Source organism: Pituophis catenifer, unplaced genomic scaffold (assembly GCF_029215685.1).
Source record: "Pituophis catenifer annectens isolate HBS135680 unplaced genomic scaffold, rPitCat1.0.hap2 SCAF_8, whole genome shotgun sequence".
Classification (NCBI taxonomy): domain Eukaryota; kingdom Metazoa; phylum Chordata; class Lepidosauria; order Squamata; family Colubridae; genus Pituophis; species Pituophis catenifer.
Window position 1 is genome coordinate 38,865,312 of NW_027256888.1, and position 18,429 is coordinate 38,883,740.

General features: G+C 35.3%; 1 protein-coding gene across 4 annotated transcripts in view; it reads left to right on the forward strand.

Annotated features, from left to right (window-relative positions):
• The first annotated feature begins 9,095 nt into the window (after positions 1–9,095).
• PRIMPOL (primase and DNA directed polymerase) overlaps positions 9,096–18,429 on the forward strand; it is a 33,670-nt gene continuing 24,336 nt past the window's right edge. For 3 of the 4 annotated variants that reach the window (XM_070948177.1, XM_070948176.1, XM_070948178.1), the window contains exons 1-10: positions 9,096–9,162; positions 10,750–10,897; positions 11,077–11,355; positions 14,076–14,238; positions 14,709–14,806; positions 15,854–15,940; positions 16,023–16,131; positions 16,579–16,661; positions 16,746–16,792; positions 18,025–18,291. In XM_070948177.1, coding sequence (XP_070804278.1) covers positions 9,142–9,162; positions 10,750–10,897; positions 11,077–11,355; positions 14,076–14,238; positions 14,709–14,806; positions 15,854–15,940; positions 16,023–16,131; positions 16,579–16,661; positions 16,746–16,792; positions 18,025–18,291 — 1,302 coding nt within the window. In that variant the 5' untranslated portion in view covers positions 9,096–9,141. Of the gene's footprint in view, positions 9,163–10,749; positions 10,898–11,076; positions 11,356–14,075; positions 14,239–14,708; positions 14,807–15,853; positions 15,941–16,022; positions 16,132–16,578; positions 16,662–16,745; positions 16,793–18,024; positions 18,358–18,429 lie in introns of all 4 variants that reach the window. The other variant, XM_070948174.1, reaches the window with a different exon arrangement.

An 18,429-nucleotide genomic window follows, 5' to 3' on the forward strand; every position in this document is an offset into this window, starting at 1 on the left:
TGACGAGTAATTGGGAGCTATGGGCTCATTTGCACAATCAAAATGCCTAGCATGAATATGGCCCAGTAATAGTTTGCATCAAGCAGGAATGCAAGTTTCTATTCCCTCTCAGCTGATCTGAGTTGGCCCACTTCTTTTGTCACCATGTGTCAAAAGTGCTTTCCAGTTTGTGCAGACTGGACTGTTGTGGTTTGGGTTATCTGCCCCACTTCATTTCATTTTGGGCAAATGCCTCCACTGCACTAGGCTACTATGGTATGCAGTGGCTCCTTCCTTCCACTCACTGGTTGCTGTTCTCCACAGTTATTTCTCTGGGTTACCTGCAGTGGTTGGTTCCTCCCGGTTTGGCCCGGTTCCGCCGAGCCGGTAGTGGTGATGATATGACGTCACTGAACAGGTTCTGCCCCCGCCCCCGCCGTGTTATTCTTACCTTTTATTTGGCCCCACCCCCAATCTATTGCTGCCTCCTGAGTCCCAGCTGATCAGCTAGAAGGAAAAAAAAACTGTTTAAACTCTTGCCATGGGGCTTCAAAGGGCCGCCCTACAGCTGATCAGTGTTAAAAGGCAGTGTGGTGGTAGACCAGTGCCTCCAAAAACAAATGAGTAGATCGGTGCCTGCAAAAATAAATGGGTAGACCAGTGCCTCCAAAAACAAATGAGTAGACTGGTGCCTGCAAAAATAAATGGGTAGACCGGTGCCTCCAAAAACAAATGAGTAGACTGATGCCTGCAAAAATAAATGGGTAGACCGGTGCCTCCAAAAACAAATGAGTAGACTGGTGCCTGCAAAAATAAATGGGTAGACCGGTGCCTGTAAAAATAAATGGGTAGACCGGTGCCTGCAAAAATAAATGGGTAGACCGGTGCCTGTAAAAATAAATGGGTAGACCGGTGCCTGTAAAAATAAATGGGTAGACCGGTACAGCTCTGCAAGCAGTTAAAAGCCTGGTAGACTAGTACCTCTGCTAAATCCTAAATAATTGTCACATGACCATCAAGCCATGCCCACAAAATAAGCCACGCTCACAGAACCAGTAGTAAAAAAATTTAGAACCCACCCCTGATTACCTGTCTCCTTCTGAAGGGCCTTCAGTGCTCAACCTGTGGACCAGAGAACAATGGGCTTTTTCTTTACAAGCTCACTGGTGGAAGGATGAAGGGCTGGATTTTCTTATTTTACATATCCATTGATGAAGTAGTGCACCCGTCCTTGTTTCTTAAACTAGCTGAAATTCATGCTATTTCTGCCCATCTCAGTTTCAATCCCAGGTTCATGTTTCTGTGGTCATGTCAGCATGCATTTAGCTTTAATGTATTTTTTTATTTTTGATTCAGCATGAATGAATCACACACACATTCATTACAGAATAAGTCAGTAGTTCTTAATTTTTTCTTCACCGTGGACCCCTTTTGAGGCCAAGAACCATAGCCACAGTTCAACAAAACTTAACTCGAGATTTAAATCATAACATTTCTTCAAGCTTTCTCAGATCCCCTGTGATATCATCATAGCCCCCCACCCCCAGTGGTCTGCAGACCACAGATTGACAACCACATATTGGCAATCCAAGACTGTAAATCTTGAATCAAATTCTTTTCCGTCATTGATGTATAAATGTGTATTTCCAAAAGAATCATAGCCAATAGTTCTTTGTGACATGTAAACAAGCAACAAAAGGCAAAAATTAGCTACATAATGAAAATTGATTGATTGAATTTGAAAGATTGTTATGAGCAATACTATTGGTACTAGAATAACAACTTTTAATGAGTTGTAGAATGTTTTACTGGTTGATTAAATGTGCATTTTACATCTAATGACATTTTGGAAAACATAAAAGTTATAAAAAAAATCACTGGATGACTTTGGGCCAGTGACTTTCTCTTGGCCCTAGAAAGGAAGCAATGACAAACCAGTTCATAAATACCTTGTCAAGAAAACTACAGGAATTTGTCCAGGCAGTCTCCAAGAATCAGACACAATTGAATAGAAGAAGAAAAAAATATGTTAATTTACAGTGTAGTAAACAAAAGCTAGCAAAATTTTGGACATATATAGTATTTTTCTCTATTAGACTAATAGACTATTTTATGAATTATTGAACATGTGAATATAATCTCGCTTCATTAACTTGAAAAAATGCATTAAAGGTAACAAGTTTCTATTGGTAAAAATTCAATAACAGACTGGCTGTAACAGCATATTAATCTATAATTTTATGTATTTTCATACAGATATTTTTCTTTACTTTTGAAAACTAAAGATTGAATGCCATTGATTACTATGCAAGGAAACTGTCATGAGTATCGGTAAGTTCATTGTTTGAAAGCCTGATAATGTTTATAATGTATTTGCTCACAATAAATATTTGCTAAGTAGTAAAAAGACTTACAATTAAGTTTTGATTTCTGTTGTGTATTTCACTCTCCTGTTTCATATACTATGAAAATCTGCTTAAGAGAATAGAAAGTTAACTGGAACATTTAAAAAAAAAACCTATCTCTTTCCCCCCCTCCAATTTCATTTCCACATTTTTACTGCATTCTAATTCCTTCCATAAATGAAATAACATTTTTAATGTTTTTATATATACATTAAGAATGTTCTTTGAGAATCTTGATGCTAAGCTAATGGAATGATTATATACTAGCATAGGGAAGTTTTTCTTTCTAGTTGTAGACTATTGACTTTTCCTTATTTGTAATCAGGTTTCAATACTCGGGTACAAAATTGTTGCAAAAAGTAGTCAAAGGTATGTGCTATTAGTTACATATGGTGACTATTTATTTATTAGATTTGTACCTGCCACTATCAAAAGAGTCTGCACCGCAGTTTAATTATGAAATAATATCCTAAAACATACATACTGTAGTAGAAAACTAAAGACAATGGCAACCAAGTTCCATTCATAACACATCAATAGCATCTCAACTTTCAAAGGTACTCAGAATAATTTAGCTTTTAATAGTTTGCATGGGGATCAGTGTAATTTCCCTGAGTAAACTATTTGTAATACAGATGTACTCACTGAATAATAGTGCTTGTATGCCTCATCACCTTTACTGCAACAAATAAGTAACAATGCATTTCTTGACAAATGCATATATATGACAGCTCAAATCATGCTTGGTCTTGTTAATGTTGTATAAAGCTATACATATCTTTATAATTGTACCAAGAACTGAACAGAGAACCATTGTCGGATCAGAAGTGTAATGCTGTTTCCAACATATGCCAGCCAGCATTTGGACCATTGCATTCTGGATTAGTTGTAACTTTTAAGTGGTCTTCAAATATAGCTACGTTTTGAATACATTGTAGTGATCCGCAGGAAACACAATTACATGGTCTTCCCAATCTAAGCAGGCTTGCAACGGGCACAACAATCAGAGCTGCTGCCACCTTCTCCACCTGTTTATCCTACAATACCTGTTCTCTTAGGAATATTGCACCTCATTGGGAGACCACACTGGGGCTGACAGAATTCCTTGATGTACAAAGAGTAACTCTGTTCTGAATAGGGTTACGGTTATTTTGTCCCTTTTGGCCTCTAATATTTACTCTCAGATGCCAGAAGAAGTCATTCAAAAATCTCTTGGGTATCCCAGGATTACACTGTATACTTGCTGATAATACCATACTTGGTACAGATGAATGATCTATCAGTTTGATGTAAATGTCAAAAAGCAGGTGAAAGAAGACGAAACACTGCAAAATTCCATATGGGAGTAACTACCAGGCTAATCTCTCCTCCAACTGTCCAAATGGAATCACGCACTAAAGAAACAGTAGAACCACTATAGGATAGTGCTTTTAATCACCAATCTTTTCAAATACTCAGGAAAGATGCCAGACTAAATGTTATAGAAGTCCATCAAAAGATCTAAAAGAACCAGACATGCCACCCTCATCCAGCTTCTAAAAAAGTTCATAAGAATGGCCAGCATTATTGCATTCTATGTCCAAGATTACATCCTGAGTGAAAATGGTCCTAATAATCCACTTTCTGGATTATGTTCTTTAAATGTGCTGTAGTTATATCCTCAGTAACTTTCCTAAGAGAAAGTTGGAGACAGAATGCTAGCTGCCAGGACCAGAAGGCTTTCAGCATCACTCTCTCCTGAAAACAGGTTGGATCTAGATTATCACACACTTCTGATTCTTGAAGTCAGGAGGATCCAAACTATAAGTGGTCAGAAATAACCAGAGAGCACTTTAACAGAGCATCTTAACAGAGCGAGGACAGCTTCAGTGACTAATCAGGCACTCAATATAACTCTACAAAATCAGTGGAAAACTACCCAAACGCCCACTGGAGTCCCTTTTGATCCATAAAATGCCTGTGGCAGACCATGTTTATTGGTTTACTCCTCCCATATAGAGCAACTAATTTTCTTTGGATTAGGAAGAGATCTGACAAAGGATGATAGAAATAACTTCCATATCCAGTTTACTAAATATCTAAAGCAAGTCCAACATGTGGCTTCCTAAATCCAGAGAAGTGGATTCCAGCCTAACATGTCTGGTCTAGGATTATATGGGAGAAGCCCATTGTTACCATGGAGGCCATGAGCAATATCTGACGCAGCTTCATATCGATAAAAGCAGGGGTGGGTTCTACTTACCTTTACTACCGGTTCACAACGGGATCATGCATACATGCTTGCTTTGCTTACGTGCATGCGCCTTGCTTCTGTGCATGCGCAGATCGCTTCTGATGATGTCAGAGTCAGTGGGCAGAGCCTCCTGCCGGTTTTACTACCAGTTCTATAGAACCAGTCCGATCCAGGGGCAATCCACCACTGCATAAAAGTTGACGTTAGCCAATACCAGCACCAAAAGATCGTTGTCTTACATAGGGATTCTGCCAGACTGCAGGAAGATCCCCAACTTGCTGCAACAGCCAACATAAATAAAGACATTTGGGAAAATAAACATCTAACTTTCTTCCACGTCCTGGACTACGTTCTATAATATTTTAATAAATTACCATGAAACGTCCTTACAATTTATACATTTATATTTGGATAAACATATTGTTACTATTGGATTGAATTGGGATTTTTTCTGGAAAGGTCTTAAGTGTTTACTGTTAATTGCTTCAGGATCAACCAAGAGAAAGTGGGAAGAAAAACTGAAGAAGGTTGAGGAACTAACATCTTGCTATAAGCGGAGGCCTCTCTGCTCCAGTTACAAACCAAAACTGTCCAAACCATTGCAACCACCTTCAGTTTGGAAGTTATTCTATCGGCAGACTCATGCATTTAACTATGCCAAGACTTGTAAAGAGGTACAGTAGTAATGAATAGGGCAGCATTTTTGACAATTGAATGTCAACAACTGTTAAAGGATTTTGATAATTTAGAAATTAATTTGCTGTATTTTCCGGCGTATAAGATGACTTTTTAACACATGAAAATCTTCTCAAAAGTCGGGGGTCGTCTTATACGCCGGATGTTGTTCTCCTGTAACCAGGCAGACCAGCCCGAAAGACTCTGATGAGCCTTAAATGGCTCTGGCAATCCAAGCTCTGACGATCTGCTAATCAGGCAATGCAGCTGGGATTGCCAGAGCCATGGAGAAGGAAAAAACTTATCTCCTTCTCCATGGCTCTGGCGATCCAAGCTCTGACAATCTGCTAATCAGGCAACGCAGCTGGGATCGCCAGAGCCATGGAGAAGGAAAAAACTTTTCTCCTTTGACATGGGTCTGACGATCCAAGCTCTGATGATCTGCTAATCAGGCAACTCAGCTGGGATCGCCAGAGCCATAGAGAAGAAAAAACTTATCTCCTTTGACATGGCTCTGACGATCCAAGCTCTGACGATCTGCTAATCAGGCAACTCAGCTGGGATCGCCAGAGCCATGGAGAAGGAAAAAAGTTTTCCCCCTCCAGCTTGCTTACCTTAGCTGCTTGCCTTGCTTCACTTGCCTTGCTTCACTTGCCTGAATCCATTCCATCAGCAAGCAACTCCCTGCCTGCAATCAATTGGGTAAGTTTTTTTCCCCTTTGGGATCTTTAAAAAAAAATAGTTAATTGGGGGTTTTTTTTAGTTGTTCTTTTTTAGACCTAGCCATTTAAAGTTTAGGAAGTTTTAAATTTAGCTTTCATATAAAAATAAAAATAAATAAAATAAAATAATATTTGTGCAGCTTTCTGAGATTTAGTGTGTTTCTGCAGTTTCACTCTAACTACACAAACACACAAAATCTCACAAAGCTGTATGTGGAATTTTGTGTGTGTAAAGTGTAAAAGTTGTTTTTTTGGGGCTTTTTGTGGCTGTGTGAGGTTCCTGCTTGTTTCAGGGGCCATTTTGGGTCTAGCACAGCTGCTTTTACATTGTGGGTGAGCCAGTTGATGTTTTTTAATTTTTATTTGGTGTGCGTTGGAAGAGGGGTAGTCCTATATGGCGAGTATAGCCCAAACCCTATATTATAACAGGAAAATTTGGGGGTCGTCTTTTATGCCCAGTCGTCTTATACGCCGGAAAATACGGTATTATTACTGAATTTTATTTATGAAATGCTCCATATTCAAAAAACAGTTTTAGTCTGATTTACTGTACAAATCCTTGGATATTTAAAATATGAGCTAATAAGCTTAGAAATAGCCACATTTTAATTACATAGTGAAGAAACTGAAAATTAAAATCACAAAGCCAACTTGCTTCTGTTTCTTTGGTCAACTAAATAAGTATCTCCTTTAATAGAAATGGCTGAATGCTGCTTACAGAATTGCGGTCGAACCAGCATCACTGAAAAATAAAAGAGGTCTAATTATACTTGGAGAAATTATTAATTATTATGATTATTTGGAAGAAGCAGGACCATTTATATATTAAGCAAAAAATATATTGCAGGATTTAGATATAATAATACACAGCAAGTAATAAAAAATAAAAATATATATTTAAAGAAAGATTGTTTTCACATGACTTTCTTGTATTGTCAAACATAGCATGTTACAAGACAAAATATGACAACAGAACTAAATTAATAACTAGCTTTGATTAATATGACTTTCAGAAAAATATATGTAGTTATGTATGTCATTGATGTTATTTCAAAAGGATGTTCATGTATTTGCTTTGGAAAAGTACAATGGAAATAATCAACGGCTCTATCTTGTGACAACTTATACAGAACTTTGGTTCTACTACCGGTATGTACCTGAAGATTGAGACTAAAATTATTTCTATAGCCTACATTGATGCAAATTTTGTCTAGCGAAGTTTATTCCAAAATTTGTGTAGAATTGCAGCCTTTAGTATTCGTACGTTTATTTTTCCCATTATTATGAGATATAATGAATTTTATCAGACTTTTTTTAAAAAATAAAGTTTAAATTCAGACTAGCTAGCTCTTTATTGTGATGCTAGCTCTTTGCTGTGATACTGAATATCCAACTTCTTACATTAAGTCTCTAAGCAGCTTCTTGAAATATTTAAAAAGCACTGGGATCAGGGGTGAAATGCTCCCGGTTCGGACTGGATCACCCGATCCGGTAGCGCTGGAGGCGGGTGGTTCGGAGAACTGGTAGCAAAAATCCCTGCGCTGACCCCCCACATTACCCAGCTGAGCCACGCAATCATCAGAGGCTTTTTTTTATTTTTAAAAGCATTTTTTCTACAACCTCTTTGGCCGAAAAAATGCTTTTAAAAGTAAAAAAAAAAAAAAGCCTCTGATAATCATTCAGCTCAGCTGGGATCACCAGAGGCTTTTAAAAGCATTTTTTCTACAACCTCTTTGGCCAAAGAGGTTATAGAAAAAATGTTTTTAAAGGGGAAAAAAGCCTCTGCCTATCAGGCAAGTCAGCTGGGATCGTCAGAGGCTTAAAAAAAAAAAAAAGCCTCTGCCGATCAGACAAGTCAGCTGGGATTGTCAGAGGCTTTAAAAAAAAAAGCCTCTGCCAATCAGGCAAGTCAGCTGGGATTGTCAGAAGCTTTAAAAAAGCATTTTTTTACAACCTCTTCAGCTGAGGTTGTAGAAAAAATGGTTTTAAAAGTAAAAAAAAAAAAAAAGTTGGCCACGCCCATTCAGTCATATTAACCCCCCATCAAGCCATGCCCACAGAACCGGTAGTAACAAATTTTACATTTCACCACTGACTGGGATCATTCTGTTGTCGGAATAATAGATAATATGGATATCTTTTAAATAGTCACTCGCAAACATTTTGGCTTATATAGTACCTTATGTTTGGGACACTTGTGATTTTATGATTTTAAGGGGGTCCCTTAAAAATGAGAAATGCATGAAATAGGCACCAACAAGTCAACAAAGCCAGAATAAAAATAAATTTGATATAATATATTAAATTTAAATTAAGTAAATACATAATCATAAGTTTATTTGTCAAGCATATAAAAGATAACAGGTAAAAGTATAAACATAATTTGAATACATGAAAAGAGTAAGTAAAAAGTAATATTAGGATAGGGACAGTAGGCGCGCTGGTGCATTTATGCACGCAGTTAATTATTTTCCCTTTCAGTCCCATTTGACAGTTTTTGAAAGGCCCTGGGATATTTAAGGCTTAATATGAATAGCTAGAGATTATGTGTTCTTCATATGGTGACTCATGAAGGTTTGCCTAAAAATGTAGCTGACATTTGGCATTCCTTCCTGAAATATGGTTTTCCACAGTTGTCAGGTCAGAAACAAAACAAACATGGAAGATTATACAATTGTAAAATATTGTATAAAATAACTTGTATAGCATTTCTGCAACATTAATACATTGCGCTGATTAGTATTCTTGTGATGGTTCTATAGATCACCGAGTTCAACTATGTTTTAGTCAAAGCTGGCTGAGGAACCTAAGATCTTCCAGATGTTATTGAATTACTGAATGGCAACTCTCACATCCTTCACTGTTATCTATATTAGCTAGAACTGCTGGTAGTTTGGGGGGACGGGGAATCCTTAGTCAACAGTACTGTACTGTTGGAATAGTTGAAGTTGGAAGTTGGAATAGTTTACCTAATTATGATGACAATAATATTTCTGGTTTTCAATATAGCAAACAGGAAACAAAACTGAAGCATTGTTATGAAATCATCCCAGAAACAGCTGTTTGCAAGCTTTATTTTGATTTGGAATTCTACAAACCAACAAATCAGGGAGCAAATGCAAATCAGATGGTAGCAGACTTAATTAAGGTAATTTTTTTTAAAAAAAGGAGAATTGCAATTACAGACATAACAGATTGCAATTGTAATAATAGATTAATGTGAGAATTAATAGCCAATAGAAATTGAAAAGCTTTCTATAAATTCAAGTTTAAACCTGAAAATAAGTTTCAGTACAGTTTTAGAAAACAATATTATTTGTTTGGGGAGGTGATATATGATAAGAATTATTTAACTTATAACAGGGTATCATAAATTTTTACATATGAAAATTAATGTTGTAAATGTACATGGGGAAGTGCATAGAATAGGTTCAGAAGAAGGAATGAAAGTTCAATAGTAGAACTACATCAGCTTATGCACCTGAAACACAATACAGTCTGGTTCAAGATATATTATGACATCTGAAAAGGTGGCCAACTTTTTCTGAGCTTAGAAGCTAAGCAAGCTCAGGCAAGAATAATAGATGGAAATATTACCAACTTTTTCAGGGGTAAGTTGAAAAAGCATCTAAAGTATACCCAGACCTGTCCACAAAGTCACCAGCAATTAAGCTTGGCTTGAAGGAAATTTTATTCTTTACATTGTCAGAAAAGGAACCTAAATATATGTTTTATATATCTGAATCTAAGTGGAGATTCTGGAAAAAGAGATTAAATGCTTTAACCTACTATGTGCTATGTGAAGTAGAAGATACTGGGAATAATCACTGAAGTATCAACTATAATTTAAGAAAAAAGTTCAAAAGCACTTGAATTATGTAACAATTATTTTTTTTGTTGGTTAAAAGACAATCACTTTTTAAAAATTGCTAAAATCCAAAGGGCTGTGTGCATGCATCCCATTCCCATGCTCTATTGCAGGGCTGTCAGATGCGTCACGTGCTGGCTACACCCATGCCTGGTTTAGCAAAGGGGAAAAAAGTCCCAATATGTAATGTGACATCACTGTGACAACGCAAGTTTGACACCCCTGCTCTACTGTGTCTGTAATATATCTGTTGTTATAGTATGGTCAAAGTGAACTGCTATGCAGGTGGCTGAATAGATTGCTATTTGAGGAAAAAGAAATGGCAGATGCTTCATGTAAATGGGTATGTATCAGGGGTTTGAGCAAGTCTTCTCTACATGTAATCTGTAGGTCACATGCTTACTCTGGGACTATTTTATCACCACCAGTCCATACATTGCTGGAAGATAGAGCCAAGCTTTTCAGACTTTTTTTTCCAGTCTGCAGAGGATGCAAAATAGATGCCTTAAGCCTAGCAGAGGACAGCCATTAAAGATTCTTGAAACTCTAAAATGTGGGCCAGTTTTTCCTATTTGGCATAGAATGCTGAAAGGACAAAATGAATACTTTTGGATTAAATACTTATTTCACTCTTCAAATTTTCTTTCCAGTTTCAAAACCTGTCCTACCTATTACTAGGAGATAATGAAGTCATTCTCAGTGGTTCTCAGAGGCCTATATTTTTTTGAAAAAGTTCTCACAACCATTAGAATGTTGTGAATTGCTGCTAGTATATGGAACTATTTGTTTTGATTGTCTGCCTTTATATATGAACATACATAAATATGAAATGAAGACGTGTCATTGTGATTTGATTTTTTTTTTTAGTTTATAGGTAGAAAACTAGATGAATACTATGAAATAAAATGCTCAGCTGAGAATATTTTGAAATTGGATTCCAGCACTGAAGAAAAATATAGCTGCCATTTAATATTTCTACTTGAAAATGCTGCATTTAAGAATAATATCCACATAGGTAAATATTTCATATTTCAAATGCATGTTCCAATCCAATTGCTTTTATAAACTTTATACCGTTCAGTTTGTATAATAAATATTGTGATTTTAAACATTTTACAAGAGAAAATTCCAGGTTTTTATGGTGATTTTCCAAATGGTTTTATACTGTTTTTCTCTATTCTGATTATTCTAAAGGTAACTTTTTAAGAACAATTTTGCAACCTGCCATTCTTTTAATGAAGAATAAAGATGCAGTGGACCTCCAAAACATCAACTCTGTTGGTTGGTGTTATAAAACTACCATTGATTTGCCTACATGTCTTGAAAACGACAGTTTAGTCAAAGATGTGTGTCAAAACTTGAAACTGAACTCTTACAAAATATCAGACACGGAAACATCAGAAAAAAATTCAGATCTTTCTTTTTTAATAGTGAATGGTAAACAAGGAGAAAAGCAACTGTTTGTGGATCTTGGTAAGTATAAACCTAAATATTATACTGTCTAGGCTTTGCATAGCATGCCAGGATTGTTTAAGATTGTAAATATTTCTTTCCCTGAGGCGTGCAGCTTTGAAAACAATAATTCATGGCTTATGTAGGGTGTACTACAGAATTAGCATATTGGGACAAAGCATTTTCATGGTGTAAAATGATTAATGGATATGTTCTTAACTATGAAACGCCAATGTGCCTGATGATATTTTAAGATCTAAAAAAACTATGAACAGCTATTGCAAATATGAATTGAACAGCAGTCAGGTGTTGATTAGTTAAGAACATGATTGGCTTGTGTTGTGTGAATGGCTCCACTATTTTCAAATGTGACATTCACAGGAAAATAGCTGGCAAATACATCTGAAAGTCCAAATCTGGTATTTTGTATTTTTTCTCTCTTAGTCTATGTAGAATTGGTTATGCACTCCAGGGAATATTTGTATATTGCTTAACTAATTTTTTCAATATACTTCTATGTTTCAGAATTCTAGCACAAATTTGATGTTACATGACATCTGATGCTGCAATGTAGGCCTGATTCAATTTCTCCCCAATGTATGATACTGAATCTTATAATGGTGCAACAGGAAGAATATCTGTAGGGCTTCGTTCATACAATTATATGCACCTACAAATACAGAAAAATTATAGGCAATTACATCATTTTTGATATAATTTGCTTTTTTGAAGAATTAATTTTTGCATATGTGTAATATAATTTTCAGGTTACAGAGTAGACATTAATTTTAGAATAGAATTTTAGAATTATACAGTCATCAAATTGGGCTTACATATATCCTTAAATTTGTATTTGCTGCATTTCCATTTATGAACGTTTATTAGCGATTTCAGAAGAAAAGTAATGTCAGTGTCTACAGTGTTGTTTAAAATATTTTCCCTAAGCATTCAGACTGAAGAACTCATGTCAAAACTTGAAAAGTTCAAAATTCAGAATAAATGTTAAATTGAATCATAATAAATCAATGTTTAAATCAATGTTTCCCAAATCTTTTCCTTCATTACCCACAAGTATTTTTGGGGTTCAGCAAAAAGTCAGAAAGTTCAGACTGCCCCAGGAACTGTTGATACAGTTTTATAGAGGAATTATTGACTCTGTCATTTGTACTACAGATAGACCTTGACTTACAGGTACAATAGATCACTTAGTGACCATTCAAAGTTACAACGGCACTGAAAAAAGTGACTTATGACCATTGAAGCATCCCCATGGTCACATGATTTATTGTATTTTTCGGAATATAAGATGCTCCGGAGTATAAGACGCATCTTAGTTTTTGGGAGGAAAATAAGAAAAAAAAAATCTGCCTCTGCCTACCAGCATCTATCGGTATTCATCTGGCCAGTGTTCTGTCAGTGTGTAAAACATTTTGAGGGCTGTTTGGAAACTGAAACAGTATTTGCTATGTGAGCAACAAGGAGTCAGCAAGGAGCCTGGCCCTGACTTAGCTCAACTGTTCTGTATTAAAGCTGCATGCTGCTCTGAAACTAAAACTGAAACTCCTCTCCTCTGCTTGTGTTTTGCTTGAATTTACTACCACATTGCTTTTGGTATTGTATTTTTACTTTGTGTGTTATATTATATATAAAGATAAGTTATTGAATCCTGCTGAATCAGTTACTTCTGTGTGCTTTCTGGATGTGATTGCTGCTGCAAACTCAGATATGTCCTTGCAGCAAATAGCGAACAGCCAGGTCAGCTTCAGCACATTATTGCAGCCTGATTCAGCAGCTGATTGGCGGGTGGATTGGCCTCCTGGAATACCCTCAATCAGCTGTTCCAGTCTGCTGTGATTGCCACAGACCATCACCACCTCCATGCCTCACGTTTTTGGCCTTGTGGGCGGGACTACATTCAGTGTTTAAGAAGCACCCAAATTTTCACCCTCTTTTGGGGGGGGGGAAGTGCGTCTTATACTCCGAAAAATACGGTACATGCTTTCCAACTAACTCACATTTATGAAGGTTGCAGTATTCCCGGGCCACGTGATCACCTTTTTGCAATCTTCAGACAAGCAAAATCAATGGGGAAACCAGATTCACTTAACAACTTTACTACTAATTTAACAACTGCTTTGATTCACTTAACAACTATACAAGAAAAATCATAAAATGGGGCAAAAATCACTTAACTAATATCTCACTTAGCAACATAAATTTTAGGCTCAATTGTGGTCGTAGGTTGAGGAATACCTGTATAAATATCTGGTTTGGTACAGCAAATAGACAGCACAGGTAGAGACTTCAACAAATACTTAGGTCTGCAAAAAAAACAGTTGCAACCAGCCTGATCCAATTTTGGGTACGGTAATTTACTTGGAAAGCACTCATTTAAATAAAAAGCAATCCATCAAAGTAATGTTTTTTTAGCCAACTTGTTTCAGAAAAATGGTTTCTTTAAGAAACTATGCAACATGAAGGAGAATCTTTGGAATCTATATTTCTTTTAAAAAATGACAATTCTAGTTTAACTTTTTAACACATACACATGTATAATTTGTCTTATTTTTCTATGTTCTTTTTGTATTTAAGGGAATGCAACGATAAACTGAGGACTATAATTCAGTAGGGTTAAACATTCTTATGCAGACTGAAATCCAGTCTTAAAAAATGGCTGTTGAAATTATTTGTATTCATGGATTTAAAAAAAAATATACTTTTCTATATTTTTCTTTCCTTAGGAGTTTATACAAAAAATAGAAATTTTCGATTATACATGTCATCAAAAGCAGGACACACTGCCATTTTGAATATTGCAGAAGATAACAAGTTTGTTCCTAAACCTGTAAATAATTCTTGCATAGACGAACAGTATTTTTTGTCCTCCTTGATCTGCAATGTAAGGTAGTAATTTCAAATTATTACCTTTCTTTTTAATTATTATTGAAGATGTTTATTTGTAGCAGCAATAGAGATTTCCTTTGTCCGTTGTCCTTTGTCTGTTGGGAATGCTTGAGACAGTACATTTTGAGGTGATTTATGTTACACAGAATCATACTAGAGTTTAAGCATGCTAAGAGTTACTAGTTTGAGGAGTTGGGTTTTCTCAGATTTGGATCCTTGAAGATGAAACAGTTCTGTCATAGAAGGCAATCCTTGTCCTGGTCTGCCTCTCTTCTATTTCAAGTCTGCATCTTGAAATTTCTTTAAGTCAACTTCTGTCATTTTATATGTAGTATATATCAGTGAAAACACTACTTTGCAAACTAAAAATAGCATTTTCTAATGGGCAACAATGGAATGGAAAAGATATATGAATAGAGAAGTATGGTTGGGAAAAAATTATGCTTATAATGCTTGTTGTTTTCCATTAGATTTTCAGACTGCTTAAAAATTTTGACTTGTGACAACCAAGAACATGCAAGAGAACCATCCCTATATTTTGAAGACAAACTATCAAACAGCTGTCTGGGTATTTCCATTAGATTAAATTGAAATGTTGGTTCTAGTAATAATTGTATGGCACTGATATCAGTATTTCACAATATGTAAATAAATGTAATTTTCAAACTTAATTCTGTGCATCAGGAGTGCACTTTCACCAAAAAATTCTGTGCTATAATGTATCTATTGGTTTAACTTTCTGTAAGGTAATTGGTAAAACAATATTGCAGATTTGGAAATGTGCTTTGGTTCTGAGCAAGATGCCTTTTAATATTGACAATGAATAATTATGAAAAAAATTATAGGTAGTCCTTGACTTACAATTGGTCACTTAGCGACCGCTTGAAATTACAAGCAGCTTGAAAAAGGGAACTTACAACCTAGATCCAAGGTTCTGACAGTCACACACCCCCACCCCCACCCCAAAGACACATGACTGCACTTTAGGCACTTAGCAACCCCACTGCACTTATGGCAGTTTCATTTCATGGCCAGGTGACCACATTTCACCAGTTTTGCTAAAAAGCAGTACTTTCAGTTTCTGGCAAAACAGTGCCCATAGCAAATAATAGGTTTGTTTGTGACTCCTGTGTTCATGACTGCCACAAAAATGCTGTATAATGGGTCCATCACATGACTGATCCATTTTATAACTCTTACAATTTATGACTATAATGGGCAGGCTCCATTACAGTTGTAACTTGAGGACTTCTTGTACTGTATTTTCTAATGCAGACTTAACTAGAGAGGATCAATGCTCATATTAATGAAATAAGAAATCACACTGGAAGTGTTTTAACATTTTAAAGTGCTTTTGTTTTAAAACACCAGGCATATTGTTACAAAATGCTAATCCACTACATGGATTAATCATAAATATACCTGCCAGTTCCTCATTCATATACAGTGCCTTTTCCCTGAGTTTGAAAATCAGGCTATTCCTGTTACTCAAGAGAGGAACTAGCAAACATATTTTGATGTATAATGCAAATGTGCCCCATTGAATCCTAACTGGTTCTCTTACTATGATTATTTTTTTAAGTAAGAATAAAGATGTAATTTTTTTCTTTTACAGCTCCAATAGAAGGATGCCATTGTTCACCTTACCCAGAAATTGATAATTTTGTTCGCACTTTAATCAAGAAAGATAATATCCAAGGAGGTAAAAAAAATATACCCAGGAGAAATATGTTTTTGAAAGGTACTTATATTGTTTTCAAGAAATAGACTATCTTGTTTTTCAGGGATAAGAAGATGGAATTACTTTTCACTTGAACAGCTTATTGTATATGACATCTCCAACTATCGGTGGTGCAGAAATATTGGCAGAGCTCACAAAAGTAATAATATAATGTAGGTTCACTTTTTTGTTACTCTTAATATCTACTTAATGTTTTGGAACCTAAATTATATTTATTTCATGGTATATAGGCTTTTGTAATTTTGTTTAGAATTTTTAAAGAAAAAGAAAAGTATAGCAAGATTTGATATATGTTGGAATACAGGGAATAAAAGTTTGACTGGTAATCATTTTTAGTCAGCATCCATGAACAATGGCAATGAACTTTCTAAATCCAATATATGGGCGCTTCTCTATGTTCATAATGTTCAGTATGAACAGTCTTAGTAAATCAAATTTCATTCAGTAGTGCTTTATCTTATATGTATGATTGTCCTATTTTTCTTAACAGTAACAGAAAAGGAGGGAATTAATTACCTGGTATACAGACATCAAATAATAACATTCTTATTTATTACAGAACAAACTTTTTAATTCTAAAATCACATTTATATTTTAAGGATTATAATAGATTTGAAAAAGGAAAATTGGTATCAGAAATGTCATGATCCTATTTGCAGAGCTGAAAACTTCAAGTCAGAATGTGAGTACATTCTGTAATTATCCCATTATCATTACTTATTTTAAATAAATTGCTAATATAATTTCACTTGTACTCACGACATAGGTTTTCCACTACCAGTCGAAGTATGCTTGCCCTTCCTTTTCAAAGAGGTATGTTTTTCTCTTTTAATACTGAAATTTAGCATAAAATAAGACATATGCTTAACCAAATAGATAATTATGAAATAGGAACTTATACATGTAATAAATTAGCAGAATTATATATAAGTATATCTTTTTATCTTTGTTTACCGTATAAGTAACTTAATTATTATAAACAAAAAGCTTTACTAAATGTATTTTGTAATTATAAAGCTATATTTGGAAACCTTCCTTTAGAAATATGTGCTCTACATCAGTTGAAACTTTGTTGGGATTCGATTTCCAGGAATTGTTACAAAATTTCTGGAAATCTGTACAAAACTGTAAATGGGCGAAGTTCAGCATGAATCTATAAAATTTGTTCAGTGTGCATTTAAAAATAGATTTGTTTCCTCCATTAGAGCAGGATAAAGTAAATATCGTGCTTGCTTTGGCAGCACATATACTAAAATTGGAACGAAATATCAGTAACCTGGAATGGGAATAGTTGAATAGAATATTTCTATCTGAACTAAGAGATAGGGAAGATTGCATTTAACTCTTTTAAACTGGAGTTGTCCCTCTATATTCTGTTAGTTTAAAGAAGTTTGCATGCAGTTCTTTATAACTGAAAAAAAAAAAGTGCACAATTCTGTGCAGAACATTGTTATGGAAACGACCTATTTCTAACAAAAACCGCATATCGAAAACCATAAATATAAACAGTTTATTTTCTATAACAAAATATCAATACTTAGTTTCTTTTCTACAATGATTGGAGGTTATTCTATTAACTAGGTTTTGTTCTCCCACTAGCTTTAATAAGGCTATAATTTTTTCAGCATATTCCTATGGGAACAAAACCAGTTAATACAAGCCAAAAAAGGGCAACTTGGCACTCTAGGTGAAAATAATAATGAAATATACAGTGGCTACAAGCTTAATTCCACTTCTCTTTTCATCAAATATGGGACACTGCATAATCATCATTCATCCTCTATAGCAGTGTTTTTCAACCTTGGCAGCTTTAAGATGTGTGGATTTCACTTCCCAGTCAGTGCGCTTCCTTCCCATTATCTCCACTATCATCCATCCACCCACCCGAATCCTAAATACCCTCCCAGCAGTGTTCTGTTGTTCAGAGCTAGACAAGCCTAGAACTTTGGGGGTAGGTTTAGTCATATGTAATTGGTATTCTATATGGCAATCTCACCAGAAAAGTATAATCTAAAACACTAAATTTTGATGTTTGCTCTTTAAAGGATGAAGAATATGTAGGTACAATAGGTGAAAATAACACTGAAGAAAGAGCAAATACAGTTGATACTACAGGCTTATTGGACAGCATACCTTTTACTTCAGTGCAAGAAAATAGCAAGCTAAACAAGAAAAGTTCAAATGTTGAATGGGATCATGAGTTTGACGCCTGCCTTTTGGAAGCTTCTGAAGATGTGGAACTAATTGAAGCTACTGATATTTTTCATACCCAGAGGAACTGTACTATGGATGAAATACCTGATGAGCTCCTAGTAAGTGTTTTAAGAAATTATGAAGTAAAAGAAAGAAATGAAAGTTATAAAAGTCTTGTGGATGAAGTAAGTATCACATCAGCAGATACATTTGTCAATACTGAAAACCCAGCAAAAAATTAACTTGATTATTTCTCT